This window comes from Lolium perenne, chromosome 1 (genome assembly GCF_019359855.2).
Source record: "Lolium perenne isolate Kyuss_39 chromosome 1, Kyuss_2.0, whole genome shotgun sequence".
Lineage (NCBI taxonomy): Eukaryota > Viridiplantae > Streptophyta > Magnoliopsida > Poales > Poaceae > Lolium > Lolium perenne.
The window spans coordinates 26,852,592-26,869,438 of record NC_067244.2 but is presented as its reverse complement, the minus strand read 5'-3'; the positions used below and the strand labels follow the sequence as shown (position 1 = coordinate 26,869,438).

General features: G+C 46.7%; 3 protein-coding genes across 5 annotated transcripts; 1 reads left to right on the top strand and 2 right to left on the bottom strand.

Annotated features, from left to right (window-relative positions):
* Positions 1–3,015: 3,015 nt before the first annotated feature.
* LOC127344600 (uncharacterized) lies at positions 3,016–4,667 on the top strand. The gene is made up of 3 exons (XM_051370912.1): positions 3,016–3,375; positions 3,492–3,613; positions 4,198–4,667. The coding sequence occupies exons 1-3, from the start codon at positions 3,108–3,110 to the stop codon at positions 4,360–4,362; spliced, it is 555 nt and encodes a 184-aa protein (XP_051226872.1). The 5' UTR covers positions 3,016–3,107; the 3' UTR covers positions 4,363–4,667.
* A 1,353-nt stretch (positions 4,668–6,020) lies between these two features.
* Positions 6,021–8,311, bottom strand: LOC127344587 (tetraspanin-6). 3 transcript variants are annotated; one of them, XR_007878102.2, is made up of 4 exons: positions 7,457–8,310; positions 6,723–6,998; positions 6,435–6,611; positions 6,021–6,334 (listed from the first exon to the last, which is right to left on the bottom strand). XR_007878102.2 is itself a non-coding variant. In XM_051370900.2 (3 exons), exons 1-3 carry the CDS (start codon positions 7,967–7,969, stop codon positions 6,314–6,316), a joined length of 810 nt encoding a protein of 269 aa, XP_051226860.1. In that variant the 5' UTR covers positions 7,970–8,311; the 3' UTR covers positions 6,021–6,313. The 3 variants fall into 3 exon arrangements, 2 of the variants coding, with proteins under 2 accessions (XP_051226860.1, XP_051226853.1); XM_051370900.2 differs by lacking the exon at positions 6,435–6,611 and having other exon boundaries at positions 7,457–8,311; XM_051370893.2 differs by lacking the exon at positions 6,435–6,611 and having other exon boundaries at positions 6,679–6,998; positions 7,457–8,307.
* Positions 8,312–10,039: 1,728 nt separating this feature from the next.
* On the bottom strand, positions 10,040–13,839 carry LOC127344579 (uncharacterized). Its single transcript, XM_051370889.1, has 2 exons — positions 10,412–13,839; positions 10,040–10,276 (listed from the first exon to the last, which is right to left on the bottom strand). The coding sequence occupies exon 1, from the start codon at positions 13,592–13,594 to the stop codon at positions 11,165–11,167; it is 2,430 nt and encodes an 809-aa protein (XP_051226849.1). The 5' UTR covers positions 13,595–13,839; the 3' UTR covers positions 10,040–10,276; positions 10,412–11,164.
* Positions 13,840–16,847: the final 3,008 nt, after the last annotated feature.

The window sequence follows — 16,847 nt, the reverse complement described above, 5'->3', positions numbered from 1 at the left end:
CTGCCTCTCGCCTCACCTGCGGCATCTCTCCTCCTCCGCGTCCCCGCTCCTGCCCCACTCCCTTTATTTGTGTTTGTTATGTGCGGGAATTAATGAGGACCTGTGCAAGATGTGAAAATAAAATGTTGGCGGTTATTTGTAAAATTAAGTCAGTAGTTAGGTTTTTTGTTGCCACGTGTACCTGATAGGTGGACCCGTATGGCCAGAAAACGGATTAATATGTCTAATGCAAAATCAGTGCTTCTTGTCACGACCATACCATTGAAGTGGTATTTATGTGTCAAAAAAACTCTAAAGTGGTAGCTCTCTCAGAAGATCGTCCAAAATGTGGTAGTTTTTTTGTCATTTTCTCCGCAAATATCCATGGGCAGAAAATTCCTTCCAAACCCAGGTGGCATATTGAATTTCCATACCAAGACAAACAATCACATTCAACATGTACATGCTTGCTAAAGATAGATAGAGTAGTTTCATGCTCTCCAGGCAGGCGATTTGCACCACACATTCAACATCATTCCGTAGGAAAAATAGCTAAGAAAACAAAGTAAGAGAAAGAGGCACATCGGCACAACAAGAGCTGAAGTGCACGTTGTAATTGCTGTACTCAATCATCAATTCCTGCTGCCTTCTATGCCCATCGATGTAAATTCTAATTCCATGTATGTAGAAGAATGACCAACCTTTATGGAAAAAAAGAAGCATGACCAACAAATATACACAACAATGGGACTGAATGGGAGTAAAATGAGAAGCAAGCTATTCATATTTTCCTTAAGGAAGCCTTGCTCCTTTTATAGAGGACTTCACTGACGTGAAGTCACTTGTCCTCCGGTAGATCAATAGATAAGAATCTTTTGGTTACAAACATAGTACTCGTGTAGGTCAAAGACCACGTGCGTACCCATTATTGTTAATAATTCATGAAATGATCATGCTATTACATATTGGCTAGTGTGTTGATTCTAAAAATCAGTGTCTCATTAAGCTTTGATTGAAGGGATCAATCAATTGAGAATGACTGAATGACAGTAGTTAGTACATGGGCGATTTAGGCCAGGCCCTTAGATTTAGAATAACCAATGAATATAGATATAATTAATGGTCAAGATTATTTATGTTAGACCTGACTCCTTTCTTTTACACTCGTTAGTATAGATGTTCTGTTTGAGGCACACAGATAAAATGCTTTTAGTAGTAGGAGACAGAGTAAAACATAGTAATTTATGGACTAGTTCGCTGGATAAATTTTAGGAGAGAAATTCTGTGGGATCCACACGAGAAAATTCCGAGTTCTCGATGTGTCCGGTGCTAGAGTTCTATGAAATTTAAGTGTTCAAATGTCCTTTGTACAAACAGTGTTTCGAACAAAATTTTGTGCAACATTTTCTAAGTACTAGGAGTATCAAAAAAGGGAGTCGAGCCGAGATACTGGAGGATGCTACGTATACCCATTCTGTTTACGTAATCAGCGGAGGCGCCTTCAACTCTTCTCTCCGCCAGTCGGCTCTCAAAGCACCTCGTCTTCTCCCCTAGGCTAAAACCCTAGCCCAACGCAATGACCTTCTAGAACATTCCCTCCCATGGCGCTGCTCCGAGCTCTCCGGCGAGCCCTCCCGCCACTCGCCTCGCCTGCGGCGTCTCTCCTCCGCCGTGCACCGGCTCCTGCCCCACGCCCTCTCCGCCCTCTTCCGCATCCTCCCCATCACAATTTTTTTCTTCTGCATTGCCTACCGATGAAATTAGTTGAAGACGACAATGTGACAACAAAAACTTGGATCAAAGATGCAAGCTGCGATTATTTGCACCGCACTGGAATCCGTCCACTGTATCACTTTGCACCGCAAAGCCTCGCCTTCTCCCCTGGGCTTCGTATGTAGCCTTAGTACAAGGAGCATAAACATTGCAACAAATTTGTACCAGCAACAAGGGCGGCAAAAAAAATTAAAAGCTGAAAACATCAATACAATTCGAAATATGAATCATCTAAAAATTCGAGAACCAGAGTGTTAGAGTAGGACATTTCCTGCATCACCACCGCTTGGGTCCCAACGGTCATATGGGTATCGATAGGTTCACCACGGAGCCAATTATTTCTTGCTCTCCAGGCAGGCAATTTACACCGCACATTCAACATCCTTCCGTAAGAAGAATAGCTAAGAAAAGAAAGTAAGAGAAAGAGGCACATCGACTTGACGAACATTGAAGTGCATGTTGTAATTCATGTAATCAATCATTAATTCCTGGTGCCTTCTATGTCCATCAATATAAATTGTAATTCCATGTATGTAGAAACACGACCAAAAATACACACAATAATGGGACTAAATCAGAGTAAAATGAGAAGCAAGCTATTCATATTTTCCTTGAGAAAGCCTTGCTCCTTTTATAGAGGACTTCACTGGTAGGCAGTGACAGTGAAGTCACTTGTTCTCCGATAGATCAATAGATAAGAATCTTTTGGTTACAAACATAGTACTCGTGTAGGTCAAAGACCACGAGAGTATCCATTATTTTTAATAATTTGTATGCTATTATCGTATTGGCTAGTGTATTGATTCTAAAAATCAGCGTCTCATTAAACTTTGATTGAAGTGATCAATCAATTGAGAATGACTGAATGATAGTTAGTACATGGCGATTTAGGCCCAGCCCTTGGATTTAGAATAACCAATGAATGTAGATATAATTAATGGTCAAGATTGTTTATGTTAGACCTGACTCCTTTCTTGTACACTTGTTAGTATAGATATTCTGTTTGAGGCACACAAATAAAACATACTAATTCTGTGGGATCCACACGAGAACATTTCGAGTTCTCGACTTGTCCAGTGCTAGAGTTCTACGAAATTTAAGTGTTCAAATGTTCTTGGTACAAACGGTGTTTCGAACAAAATTTTCTGCAACATTTTCTAAGTAGCAGGAGTATTAAAAAAGGGAGTCGAGTCGAGATACTGGAGGATGCTACGTATACCCATTCTGTTTACGTAATCAGCGGAGGCGCCTTCAGCTCTTCTCTCCACCAGTCGGCCATCAGCACGCGCAGCTCGTCTTCTCCCCTAGGCTAAAACCCTAGCCCAGCGCAACGACCTTCTAGAACATTCCCTCCCATGGCGCTCCTCCGAGCTCTCCGGCGAGCCCTCCCGCCGCTCGCCTCGCCCGCGGCGTCTCTCCTCCGCCGCGCCCCGGCTCCTGCCCCACGCCCTCTCCGCCCTCTTCCGCTCCTGGATCCGATCGGGCCCCGGCCGTTCTCCGCCGCCGCCGCGCGGGCGCTGGAAATGGGGGCCAGTCTCTTCAAGGGGCTCACGGAGACCAGGTTCCCGAAGCGGCGCCCGGGGTTCGAGTCCCGGCGGAAGAGGGCCAGCCTGCGCCCCAAAGGTGCGCTACTCTCATCTCTGCCATTCCGCATCTCCTACCTGTCAGGACCATAATCTGAATTCTGCGTCTCTGCTGTGCCGATTTGTGCTGTTGATGCTGCTTCTGTTGGTCGACAGGTCCGCATTTCTGGGTGATGTGCAAGCCAGGGGAGCCTATCCCGTCCAGCCAGCCCAATAAGGGCAGCCTGAAGGGGAGGAATGAGAAGAAGCGGATCAAGCAGCGCAAGGACTTCATCATGGTCTGTGTGTTTGTTCGGTCCCTGTAAAAACTTGTTTAACTGCATGATTGGTTATGTGAGGTTATCTTCGAAGCCTATCTGTGTGCTGGATTGGAACAAATTTACAGGCCAATGGAATTCTAAGAACATAGGTAGATAGACACACAATATCGAGAGGAGCAACCCTAAATGTCATGTTGCAGTGGCACTAGCTAATCATAGCTTATTTGAGTAGGCATTTCTAAATTATTGCGGTAATACCAACATCTGCATGTCTACTAACTCACCATTTTGAATTTCGTTATCTTGGTTTTACTTTCCTGCTTAATTGTGCTCTTTTCATAGACTCCAAGAGTGTTAATTCCAACTGTGTCAATACGTAATAGCCTCATGCAGCTTTACCTCTGTGGAGCCAACCTTTGTCTTCCTTACTATGTAGTTCTAACAAACTTCGGTTATGAACTTATGATGTTCACTTATGCTTCTTCCATTTGTCTAATTACCAAGACCTGAGTACTCTAATTATAGTTGTGGCTAATAATGCTAGATGGCATTCCCTTTCTTTCCAACCAAATGCTTAACATCCATATATTTTGCTTTGGCAGGCGGAAAAGAGGAAGCGCAAAGCACAGTATTCTGTTGCTGTGAAGAGAAAGGAGGCAGAAAGGACCGAGAGGAAGATGGCTGCAGTGGCAAGAGAACGGGCATGGGTGGAGAGGTTGGCAGAGCTACAACAGATAGAGGCAGAAAAGAAAGCTGCAACGGCTTAACGAACCACTCCGGAACGGCAAGGAGTCTAACTCGTTCTGCTGCTGTGTTTTATCCCTGTTTTACCAGATAGCCTAAATATGTTCTATGCAATCAAGAATATCACAAGCCTTTTGGGTGGAACACTACCTGTACCACTTTTTTGAACAGAAATCCCGAAATGGTGGTTCTTGTTTTGAAAAGACTGTTTCTCAAATTTTGTCTTTGTAATGGAGTATCTGTTCTGTGATGTATTGACAATAAATCATATGATCTTGGTTGTCGGATGGTGATCAGAAATGTTCAATGCCTGCAACCTTTTGGAACAGTTCTTTGTATTGATTTTTGATTGGAACTACCAATGATTATTAAATTGATTCCCATCTTCCTATCTGGGAACTGTAATTCATGCTCCGCTGCAAAACGCTGCATAAGGTTTGCAGTTCTGGAAAAGCACATATGAAGTAGATTAGATCGGAGTTTGCATTCCATTGCTTCCAGTCTGCACATATATATTTTGTAAGAAATTTGCTGAAGCCATGCTCTTCCTGATGACACATTTCCTTGTCCATACATAATACCCAGGCTCTTGCTCTCCAGATTTAGCTGCCTGACAATTGTGGTTCTGACTTGCAAATAATGCAGTAGATATACAGTGATCATCCTTCGTAGACTTTTACCTTCTCAACTGGATCGATGAAGGTTCCTTGCTAGCACAAAGGCTGCGGCTGTACTTGAAATCTAATGTGAATCAGATGACCTTTTCTAGTATGTCCCAATAATATATAGTTGCCACCTAGATTAAGTACCTGCACTAACCATCTCTGCAGTACATTGGCCATATGAAGTGCCCTATAAATATCTTTTATCTTTTGGTTTCAATTATGTGCTATGTTGTCGAATCCCAGTTGGAACTTTGGAAAAAGACCCTTAAATTTCAAGTATTTGTGATGGAGTGGGCTTCAGAGAGGATAGAGGTCAAGAGTTTGGCTGGCGATAACCGACACGTCTCCTCCAGGCCTACTACTGCTCAAAATTCCCCAGTTGGAGGTTACTTGAGGTGAGTCCATTTCAGACATTTCCTTTGCTTGTGTTACCTTCCAGAATTTGTGTTCAGTCACCATCTTGTTAGACAGTCGTAGCTGAAATGGGACACTAGATTCTTCGCTTCTAAGAGACAGATTGTCTTAAAATTTAGAATACATGTAGCGTAGTAATCATTTGGAACCTTATGAGATTTGGGATAGCATTATTCCTATCGGGTGCAGTTGCTGCACCGTCTATCCGGCATCAATTTTTATGTGAAAAAGGTCAATGGGAATATATTCTATTGTGACCAATGTGAATCATATATGTTCACTGCATATTGCTTGTGATAAAAGTTATTTCATTCTTATCAGTTGTTTGTCTTACCGTTCTATTATTCTGCCTTGAATTAGAAGTGCCTTTTGAAATATTTATTGAACAGTATCCAAAATGTTCTCATATCACATAAAAATACCATGGTCCATGGGTGCTGAAGATGGTGAGCTTGTGTTAGTTTTAGTTTCAGTTTAGAGGTCCACCAGTATCATATGATCATATCACAAGGTAAACATGGCCAAAACATGATAAATATAGGAGACAAACCAACAGCATATGTGCTGACATGGTCATATAGCTGACTGTGGATTTTCCTCCATAGACAAGAAATCACCTCTCTTTTGAATTCTCCAACCAGAATATGTACTACAAAATGCAAAACGCTTTGGCTACCATACTGGAGAAATTAGGCATGCTCATGTGCCCTTTCCACTTCACTATCTTGTCCTCATACTAAAATATCTACTTAAGTTAATTATTGGACACTAAACGGAAATTTACATATGAAAACCGTAGTGCTACAAGGAACAGGTCCAACTCCCAGCCATTTATCAGGAAGGAAATATTATACATGGGTTGAGTACCAATAGCGCCTAGTACATCTGTTCTCTCCTATCGCGGAACCATCGCCACCTGTAGTGAAAACCATAAAAAAAGTGTTAACAAAATCACAGCAAATAAATGAGAATAAACTCAAATTTTGTAATAAAATATAAATTGGCTGTGTCATCACCAGATTATCTTTTGCATGAAGAACCCCGTTAATGAAGAAGCAGTCAAGCATGATTATGCAGTTGTGAACATCAAAATAAAAGAAACATCCTCTTTTTTGTTGAATATGCACTTTTTCCTAAATAAACAACTCCATTGTTTACTTCTAGTGATGAGATGTGGCAATGTGTTTTCATCTCTGAAATCAAAAAGTGAAGAAAAAACAGAGTCATAATTTTGTTTTATTTTTTTTTGGCTGAAAGTACCAGTAGTAGTCCCAGCGTGGGTTGATCTTGGACATGCGGTTTACCCCGTATGGGTACTCGGACACGGAGCGGCGGGCGTTTCTGAAGGCACAACACCCGCAGGCACACACGCAGATGAGGAAGACGAGCACGATGACGTTGAGCACGGAGATCTTGTGCCAGTCCTGGCGCACCTGCTCCATCACGCCGGCCTTGCATGAGTTGCACTGGTAGCACAGGATGTTCGGGGCATTGTTCCACTGGAAGCAGTCCTCGTCCTGTGCTCCTACTGGCATCCCACCACTGTATGTGCACGCTGTTGGTGGCTTGCAGCAGCCAGACTGCAGGGTAAAGTAATTTAGAGTAGTTATTATAGTAACAGAACATGAGCTAGGACTAGGAGTAGCAGAAGCGCAGGAGCAGTAAGTTACAATTTTTTCATGACCAATTAGGCATTAGCAATAATTTTAATGGAAGAAAATGATGCAAGTGATGAACTATATCAATACTTCTTAGGCTATAAGGCCCTGCTTAGAATGAGTGCAAAATGAGTGCATCCACCGGTATTTAGTTCAACTTTGAGTTCAGTACCAGTGACCACGCTAACTTTTATCCATTCTAGGCAGCCCCTAGTTTGTTTGTTTCCACTTCTTTGACAATCTGTTGTGTTTTGTACAGAATTAAACTGGGTACAGTTCAGGTTATCAACTTTGTTGCACTATATGTGCTGAAATCAGTGGCAGTAACAACGTGGGCAGTAAATTCTGAAGAAAATGGACCAGTGGCTGACGCTGCAAACCTGTATTGGCGTGAGATCATGCTGGAGGTAATCCATGGGAGTCCAGTTGGAGATCTTAGGACAGGCCTTGGACCCAACAACGCAGGCGAGCGCCGGCTTCCAGTACTTGATGTCCTGGATATGCTTCTGGAGCCATGAGGAGTAGTCGGAGATGTGGTACTCCCTGTACGGCCTGCCGGCCACCTGCGTGCCGCCGCCTCCCGCCGTGACGGCGAACCCGAACATGGTGAGCCCAAGCAGCATGCAGATGAGGATCATCACGGCGAAGAGGTACAGCCACAGCGCCCAGGCGACGTGGAAGCAGGCGCCCACGAAGCCGGCGAGGGAGATGAGGAGGACGATGAAGCCGACGATGAGTAGCGGGGTCTGCAGCATCGACGAGCACGACGTCGTTGAGCCCTTGGCCAGCCAGAGCCCTGCTCCGATGACCGGGATGGAGGCCAGGAGCGTCGCCAGGTTGAGGTAGCCGATCATCACGTTGCTGAAACGCTGAGGGTAATACATGCCGTCCATCTTGATCTTGGTGCTGTTCAGGTTCTTTCTGCTCCTTCTGTGTTCTGATGTGCACCGCTGGGCCTTTGGTTTATATGATATGGCTACGGTGTTCTTGGCTCTTCTTGCCCTTGATTTTGGTTTGTCTCACTCTCTCTTTCTGCTGATTGAGGTGGTAATGTTTCTTGGAGCGGCCTGGTTCACAGCCTGCCTTTCTTCTCCTCTTGGAGGGAGGACTCTACTTTTTCACCCTGATGACTGTGCATGTCTCCCTGCAATGGGTGTACTTGTGTGTATTCTAATGCTGGCTTTGCTTTTGTGGAGGCCGATCTTTAATAATGCCGTGATGGTTTTTGGAAATCTGGGGCGCCTCTTGTGCCTTTATTTTGGGTTCATACTTTAGCTTTATGGATTTGTGCCCTTACGTGTATGATTTTAATCCGCGTTTTCCGCCATGGCAGCCTATTTTATGCCTCCTTTCTAAAGTATCATTCTATACTACAGTATATGAAGCACTGTAGTTTCACAGCCAGGTTATACATACTACCAATTTAATAACACCAGAGGCAATAGAGAATTTCTGTCATTATATATTGGAAAGAATGAAGCATCTGTTTTCTTCTTTGCTGGAATAAGAATAAAACGTCTCGCTGATTTCCCTGTTTGGTACTGATTCTTCATGAAAGAAAAGCAGTAGAATTATGGCGTTCTTGATGTGTGGATGCCTTAGCCCCTGCCCTGATGCTTAATCATGAAGGAAATTGTTTTTGGAGGCTGGGCATCCAGATTCTGGCTTTCTGGGCTAGCAAGGATAAGGAAGCCACTGGCCTTTTTTTTTTCTTCTTACATCAGAATGCATGAAGCAGCATGCTTTATAGCCATGGGACACCAGTGTCACTTTGCATGCAAGTAAAAAAAAGATGAAGAAGAAGGGGCCCTGGCTAGTCGTCGTGTTGCCAAGATCAGTGGCGAATAAAAAGCGCATCGTATGCATAATGCACTGCCTTTTGCTCACCTTTTCTCTTCATTTGTGTATTCCCTTTGTGCAGGATAAGCTCATCAGGATGCCACGGCGCCCAATCAGGTAAAAGCTAATGTGGTTTGTTCTAATGACGTATGTGGCGCCGGTAACCACATGCTTTATAAGTTTTTTCTTGGAGTCCTGATGAGAATGGCGAATCTGTTCACACAGACGCCTGCTTTTCTGGGGTGTGAAAGTGTGTTCTGAACCTGTGAGTGCTTGGTAGACAGAAAGCGCGGCAGTGGTCGGGATCCGAGTAGAAGACGATCAGTGACTCGAGATGGAGAATCATGCTCCTACAAATGTTATCAATGTTTGATTTCGAAAGGTTTGAGCTGCTGATAATCTTTGACACCGACAACTGCCTTCCTTGGTCACTAGGGTCACATGTTCATCGGTGATAGGTTGCATCGACTGTGGAGCACACACACACGTCATATGCGGCGGTGAAGGAATGTGTCGGTTACAGACTTACAGGAGAGATTGTGTTTTGTTGTTCGGACATGAAACAACTGGTTGGTACAATCTAGCAACGAAGTGGATACGCTTTTTTTCTCAACGGCCACACGCAGAGGTAGGAAGAAAGGTTACTAGAGCCTCAAATGATTCTCCTGTGATTGCACTGAATTTGTTCTATAGGTAAATGTAAAAGAAAACCTGGTGTTCTATCAAGTACTGTATTGCATTTATTTACGTTCATAATAAACTGCTGACACGCAGATAGACATACTGTTTCATTGCATTCCAAGGACTGACATGTAAATATGCCCTCTCCTGTACTATGTTAGGATGGCTGGGTACGCCACGGCATCATCACGACGATAATGGAGCAACGGCCGGTTTGCAAGAAAAGAAGATCTTCACATGAATAATAAGTTAACAGTATCGGAATGGTATATGAAAGAGGATTACTTAACCAGAGTACAACAGCTAAACTCAATAAAATGAAATAACTAAATCCTCCAGTCCAATGACTGCATGCAAATACTTGTGTGAAAGAAATAAAAGACTTAAGGGTTCTGTGCTGCACAATTTGAAAAACGGTGTCAGATGAGGAAGGACCATGTGACTAAGAGTATCAGGTAATGATCCTGGCAGATTGTGGTGAGACAGATCCCTGGAAATGAAAATTAACATCAAGCACTTAAAGATGTTTAAACTAGTCCCATGGTGGTTGGTGGAATCCCCGAGGAAACACGCTTATGAGGAAGTCTAATAGGATATCTACAGATCGTACATGTTGGAGCAACATTAGATCACCAGAAGAAGCGTCAAGTTCACTAATCAACCCACTGGATGACAAGATTCTGCAAAGAAGTTGAAACAATCCTTATATATTCAGCTATAGCCTCATTTCTTTCTCATTTCTTTGATAACGGATGCAAATGTACACAAAAGTTGACGGAATATATATTGACCCATTAATTTCAGTGTGAACTCACCAGGCTTCTATTCTTCGAGGACTGCTGGAAGTATAACCATAGCACAAGATGTTCCATGCAGAAAATGTAAGGGCAGATGGATCACCCAGCCAATTTCTCTTCACAGAAACTTCATCTGGAGATAACTCGCAGGTTCAGTTAACAAGATAAAAACAGTGAACTTATCCAGAAGATAACTAGAGCAGAGGGGGAGACACCACCCTGCCATAGTCATTAAGTCGGGTGAGTCCTTCCCTGGCTGCTGGTTACACGCGCCTGCTTGCCGACCACTTTTCTTATCTAAACAGTACATGTATTTGGTAACTACATTCAACAAAATATCCCAAATATCACTCAAGGTTTAAAGAGCGAGAACATTATGAGCTCCATATCAGCTACCATATCGATTTCACTATAATCACCCTCAGCTAACATGCACCAGATATGCTGAGGTTCAGGGAACGCCAAATATCTTGATAATGTAGCGAGCCTCGACAAACTCAGAGATGACATCCGCCATGATATGCTCCTAGCATTAGTAATGCGTTCACCATTAGCAAGCTCATCATGCACCAAATGGCCCTGCGTTGATATGGCGTTAGATTACGAGCTATCCCCACAGCTAGCATGCCTAGTAGCAACATACCAGACCAGAACACCATGGTGGCACTATAACCCAGCTCGATATTCGTGAGCACACAGAATAGACACTTGCCCACATCGTTGAGAGCCATCTTCGGACAAGGCCAACACTTATCTGCTGAATCCAGTGCATCAGCTGACTCCATAAAAAAATTGGTACTTTACAGGGAGCGATTTTATTTTGTCCTGATATTTCCCGTTCTTTGAAAAGAGAGACACCAGCAAAGAAATAGTTGAAGCTTCAAGTGAGATGCCTTTGCCATCAACTTTAGACATATAATTTCCTGCCTTGACTATCTCACCTTTTTCCAACATCATTCTGATGATATCATTTATAAGACGAGAGCTGGGAGCACAACCACTCTTCTCCATTGAGGAAAACATATTTTCAGCTTCTTCCACCAATCCTTCTTTTAGAAGATTTCTTATCTTTATTCCGTATGTGGAAGCATTAGGTACCAAGCCACGAGCTGATATAGCAGCAAACAATTCGTTAGCTTCTTCTTTTCTCTGAACCTTGTACATTGCATTAATCATGATATTGAGTATTGCAATATCGAACTTCACATGCATTGCACCTAATTTTTGGAACAGGACGATTGCCTCATCGGTGCAATTATTTCCACAGAGTCCACCAAGTAGTATATTATATGTGGAAATCTTCACCGTGGTTCCACTTTCTATCATCTCGTGGAACATTTTCTTTGCAGCAACAATTCTCCCAGAACGAAATAACCCATCTAGTATGATGTTATATGTAACAGTTGTAGGTTTAACTCTCTTATGCAACATTTCTCTGAATAAAATCAACCCATCATCGATCCTTTCAGTTCTGCAATAGCCATTAACAAGTGTATTGTATGAAACATCATTAGGCTCAATGCCAACTGATACCATGGAATCAATCACTCTCATTGCTTTCTCCATCTTGCCAACTAAGCAATATCCATCAATCAGCGAATTAAATATAATGACGTCAGGTCTCTCACCGAAGTGTATAACCAAGTCAAAGATAGCCTGTGCATCCGAAACCCTTCCTTCTTTGCATAAACTGTTTATTATTGAACTGAAGAACGCAATGGTAGGACGGGGAATACCTTTGTTCATCATTTCATAAACCAACTCCTTGGCTTTCACCAAATCCCCATGTGTACAAAAACCTTGAATTAGGGAGCGATACACAACTGCATTCGGTTGTATTCCAATAGAAATCATCTGATTGAATTTTTCTATAGCATCAGCAAGCCTGCCCATTCTACAAAATGCAGCAATTACACTTGAAAAGGTGAAGACATCCGGACTCAATCCTTGTCCTGCCATTTCAGTAAACATGAGCATAGCTTCATCCATCATTCCACATTTAGCATATGCATCAATTAATATGGTGCGAACATGGCAGTCGGGTACAATGCCATTGCTTTCCATAGAATTGAAGAGATTAATCATGTCGGCAAAGCATCCTTCAGAGGCATACCCGTGAAGCAGAATAGAGTATGAGAAGATATCTGGCTTGTGGTGGCCCTTGGCAGTCATGGAATGAAAAAATTCTGCAGCTTCTTTGCTTCTTCCATGCTTGCAAAGGGAGGCCATGAACGAATTCCAAGTAAAAGCATCTGGTATAAGGCCCTGGCTTGTCATTTGTCTGAACGTTTTAGTTGCCTCCTTCCACCTTCCCAAAGTGGAATATCCATGGATCATGCTAGTGTACGTAACTTTATCGGGCGGAACACCATTGCCAACCATCTGCCGAAGGAACAACTCTGCCTTGTCCATCGCTCTGGCCTTGCACAGCGCATCGATAATCGAGTTATATGTGACCACATTAGGCACAACCCCTTGCTGCACCATTTCATGGAATAGATCGCATGCCTTGCCAATTTGCCCTTCCTTAAAGAAGCCGTGGATGATGGTGCTATATGCCACCACATCGAGGGAGCAGCCGCCTCCTTTTTTTGCCACCGTCTGGAGCAGGTCGAGCGCCTCCTGGCTCCTGCTATGGTCACATAAGCTCTTCAGAACAATGGAGCATGAGAAGGCATTAGTCACACCGCCAGGGTCAGACATCCAATGAAGCAAGAGGTTGACAGCCTCATTGGTCCGTTTTGCGCAGCAGAGGCACTTGAGGAGGGTGCTGCAGATGGTCTCATTTGTCTTGAGGCCCGTTCTCAGAAGGCGACCGAATAAGGCAAGCCCAAGTTCCGGGAGGCGTGCGCGGCAGCAGCAGTCCATGAGGATGCCGTAGGTGTGGACTGTGAGAGCCGCCATCCGCTGGCCGGATTCTTGTCGGCACACACGGCTGAAGAGGGCGATGGCGAGGGCGGGGCCATCTCGGCAGGTGGCAGAGTCCGGCGCACGGGCGAGGGTGGCGAGGAAGCCGTTGAGAGAGCGCACGTGGACCGGGGCTGGCCGCGCTAGCAATTGGTCGAACAGGTGGTGTGCGTCTTCCGAAGTGAGCGTCCCGGCGCGCACGCGCTCCGTGGCTGCGGCAAAGGCGGAGTGGGGAGACCAGGAGCGTGCGCGCGGCGAGATGGAGGAGGAGAAGCGGCGGCGGAGGCGGGACATGGGCGTGGTGGACGCAGCGCGCGCAGGCAGTCACCCCCGAGGCGGAGTGTCGCGCGCGTCCAGCTCCCACGATGCAGCCCCAAACGGCGAGCTAGCAGCGCCCGGCGGCGCGGCGAGCTCCTTGTCGACGAGACGGAGCGATGATGTCCTCCAAGCTCATGCCGCCGCAGCGCCGCTTCTTTGTCTGAACTTGCTTTGGAGGGAGTTGCAGTGGCCAGTGGGTTGTTCTGTTGACTGGTCCAGTGGGTTGCATGGTTCAGTACTTCAGTGTCTTTTTTTTTTCAGTGTTATGCAATAATTAAGTTTTCTTTGCAAGTGCTCGCAGAACTCTGTCAAGTAAAAATGTTCATTTCATGCCAAACCACACATGTCAACTGTCAAGCCCCCTTTTTTTTTGGCTTTTGCAGTTGTAAAAAGGTTCTAAAACATGCTACCGTGACTTGGAAATTCAAAACACGCAGACTGATGTACACCATCTCAAACAGAAACAGGCTGACGACGAGCTTGGTCGGCATGTCCACACTGCCAGGCACTGTGGTTGCTCACCCTCAAGGGTACTGTAGGAGGGTGAGAGATAAGGAGGGGTAAGGGCATCTCCAACCGGGCGACCCAAACGGACGCGCTGGGCCGTCCGTTTTGGGCCGTTTGGGTCGCCGCCCGGACACGCGGACAGCGCCCCGCGTCCGCGTGTCCGTTTGGGTCGCGCGCTGCGCCCAACGCGCGGACGCATCGCAAATTGGAGAAACACGAAAACAAAATGAAAATGGCAAATTTAAACGATATTTGATTAAACATATGCCTAATTTTGGGCAAATTTAGTACATAGCCCTATTTTGGGCAAATAAAACTAACAAAAGAAGCCCCTATATGGGCTTTTAAATTTAAACTAAAATATAAACAGAAAATAAAAAACCCTCTAGGGTTTGGTCGGCGGCGCGGTGGCCGCCGGTGCGCCGCCTAGCCCCTGTGGGCGTCGTCGGCGACGTCGTCGAGGTCCCCGGGCGGCGAGGCACCGTTGTGGCTCGACCGCGCCGGGGACTCCGGCCGAGGAGACCACGGGGCCTCCTCCCACGGCGAGTGGGGGTCCGGAGGCACCCGCGCCGCTGGAGGCGCTGCCGCTCTCTGCCCGGCGGCGCCGCCTCTGCTCCCGGCGCCGCCTCCTCCGGCGGTGGCACCTCTCCTCCCCGGCGGCCGCTTGCTCCTCGGCTCGGCGCACAGCCTCCTCCCGCCGCGCCGCCTCCTCCTCCTCCTCCCGTCGCGCCGGAGGGCACAGGCGTAGAGCTCCCGGCCTCCGCGTCCTCTCCACCTCCCGCCGCGCCGCCTCCTCCATTTCGGAGGTGCGAATGGCCGCATGGAGTTGCGGCCATTTCGCCTCCTCCTCCGCCGCCGAGATGATGAGGGCGGCGCGGAGGTCCGGTCCTCCTCCAGGGACTCGGGCTTGGGCTCGAGCAGCGGCGGCGGCGGTTGCGGCAATGCCGCGCCGCCGCGGCGGCCTCTCCGATGTGGAGGCCGCCTCGGTTTCCGCACGATGGTCGCGGCGCGGCGGACGACGCCGGCCGTCGCTCGCCTCGTCGTCGTTGGCTCCGGCGAAACCCGCCGGGGCCATGGCGGCGGTTTCGGCGGGAGTGGAGTGGGGATCGGAGTGGAGGGCCGCATCCCCTCCGGTCCCCATTTAATAGACTCCCCGGTCACCGACGGGTGGGCCCAAGGAGACAAGGCGACCGACAGCGGACGCGAGCGGACGGCGCGTGCCATCCGCGGCCACGCAAACCTAGCCCAGATTTGGGCCGGGTTTGCGTCGTTCCGGACGCCGCGGCCGTCCGCTTTTGCGGTGCGTCCCCGCGTTGGGCCGGGTTTTTGTCCGTTTCGACCCATCCGGACGCGCGGGCGCGGGATGGGTCGCCCGGTTGGAGATGCCCTAAGTGGGGGACATATCAGGTGGAAATGGATACATTCTGCAAATCTGCAAATTTTCAATCTGAGCCATTCAAATGTATGTCGACGGTAAGATAGCACACCTCATCCACCAGGCAACCACCATGTGCTATGTTAGAACAACTCAGTACTATTTTGCAAAAAACACCATCTAGTCTGTGTGTTTCATCTACTGGAGTACTGGACCATGAGATTCCTAACCTGGACGAGTATGAATCATGGATACAAATAATATAGAATCCCGAGAATCATGATATTTCCTTCATGATTTCCTAATCTGGACGAGTATGATCGGAATTACTTAAGTTCAGGAGTAAATCAGTGTTCAGAAAAAACTTCCACCCAATATTTCAAATGACAAATCCAATTAGAATAATCGACCAAGAATAGAGAAATCACATGATACACACGCAAAGCAAAATCCAGTATTTCCGATCAAAAGATCCCCCATCAGGGAGATGGGAAAAAATCCAATAAAAAAATCTTGGCCAGATCTGAGTGTAGAGGAGCACACGCCTGGTATTCTTGATGGCTCATGTGTACGGTCCTTGGTCAGATTTGGAGGCAGCTGAATGCGCGACTTCGAAGATCTTGTGCTGCGGGGAAACTAGGCTTGTGGGCACCGACGAGATAGCTACTCACCATGGCCGCTCTTGGCCTCATCGGTTCTGGAGAACGGGGAAGAAACATGAACAGAGAGGACAAGTTGTCTATCTCGGTAATGTCAGGGGCATTATTGTGAAATAGACAGAGGTGTGATGGTGCTTGCGATCTGACCATGCAGATCCAATCGAACGGCTAAGGTTTCCATTTTCAGATTTGCAGAATGTAGTGTGTTTTCACCTGATACGTCCCCGGGGTAAGTGTGCGGTCAGACCAAGATCCGAGCGCCGTTGACCGGGCCGTCGAGCGCCGCTCCGCCGGAATAGCCGGCCGGAGTTGGTCTTGGATAGGCGCCGGAGTAGTTTAGAGGTAGATCCAGTAGTTTCTTTGTAGTTTTCGGCTCTATGCCGCGTTTTGGGCGTATGCCCTGTAGTGGAGGTGGTGGCCTGGATCGCTGCCAGATCCATGGCCTGGTAGGGCTGCTGCTGCTGTTGCTTGGGCTCCGATGGGCAGAGCAGAGTGGGAGGAGGAGCGAAGCCACCTCCTCAAATAAGAAGGCGACGGATCTCTGCTGGTGGGTTCGAGGCCAAGAAAAGTTTGTTCTCCCGGCTGGCCGTGGTGGCGAGGAGGAGATCAGAGGATTCTTGGTGAGCCCGGCTGTTTCCCTTCTCCTGGCCGGCCTTGGAGGCGAGGGGGAGTTGGGCTGCTGCTGGTG

Excerpts from the sequence above, each read along its gene's own strand:
- LOC127344587 (XM_051370893.2), bottom strand. The coding sequence starts at position 7,969 with ATGGACGGCATGTATTACCCTCAGCGTTTCAGCAACGTGATGATCGGC. Across the intron at positions 6,999-7,456 it reads ATGATCTCACGCCAATACAG|TCTGGCTGCTGCAAGCCACC; the intron begins GTTTGCAGCGTC and ends TTTACCCTGCAG. Across the intron at positions 6,335-6,678 it reads CCACGCTGGGACTACTACTG|GTGGCGATGGTTCCGCGATA; the intron begins GTACTTTCAGCC and ends TTTTCACTACAG.
- LOC127344579 (XM_051370889.1), bottom strand. The coding sequence starts at position 13,594 with ATGTCCCGCCTCCGCCGCCGCTTCTCCTCCTCCATCTCGCCGCGCGCA.
- LOC127344600 (XM_051370912.1), top strand. The coding sequence starts at position 3,108 with ATGGCGCTCCTCCGAGCTCTCCGGCGAGCCCTCCCGCCGCTCGCCTCG. Across the intron at positions 3,376-3,491 it reads GGCCAGCCTGCGCCCCAAAG|GTCCGCATTTCTGGGTGATG; the intron begins GTGCGCTACTCT and ends GTTGGTCGACAG. Across the intron at positions 3,614-4,197 it reads AGCGCAAGGACTTCATCATG|GCGGAAAAGAGGAAGCGCAA; the intron begins GTCTGTGTGTTT and ends TTGCTTTGGCAG.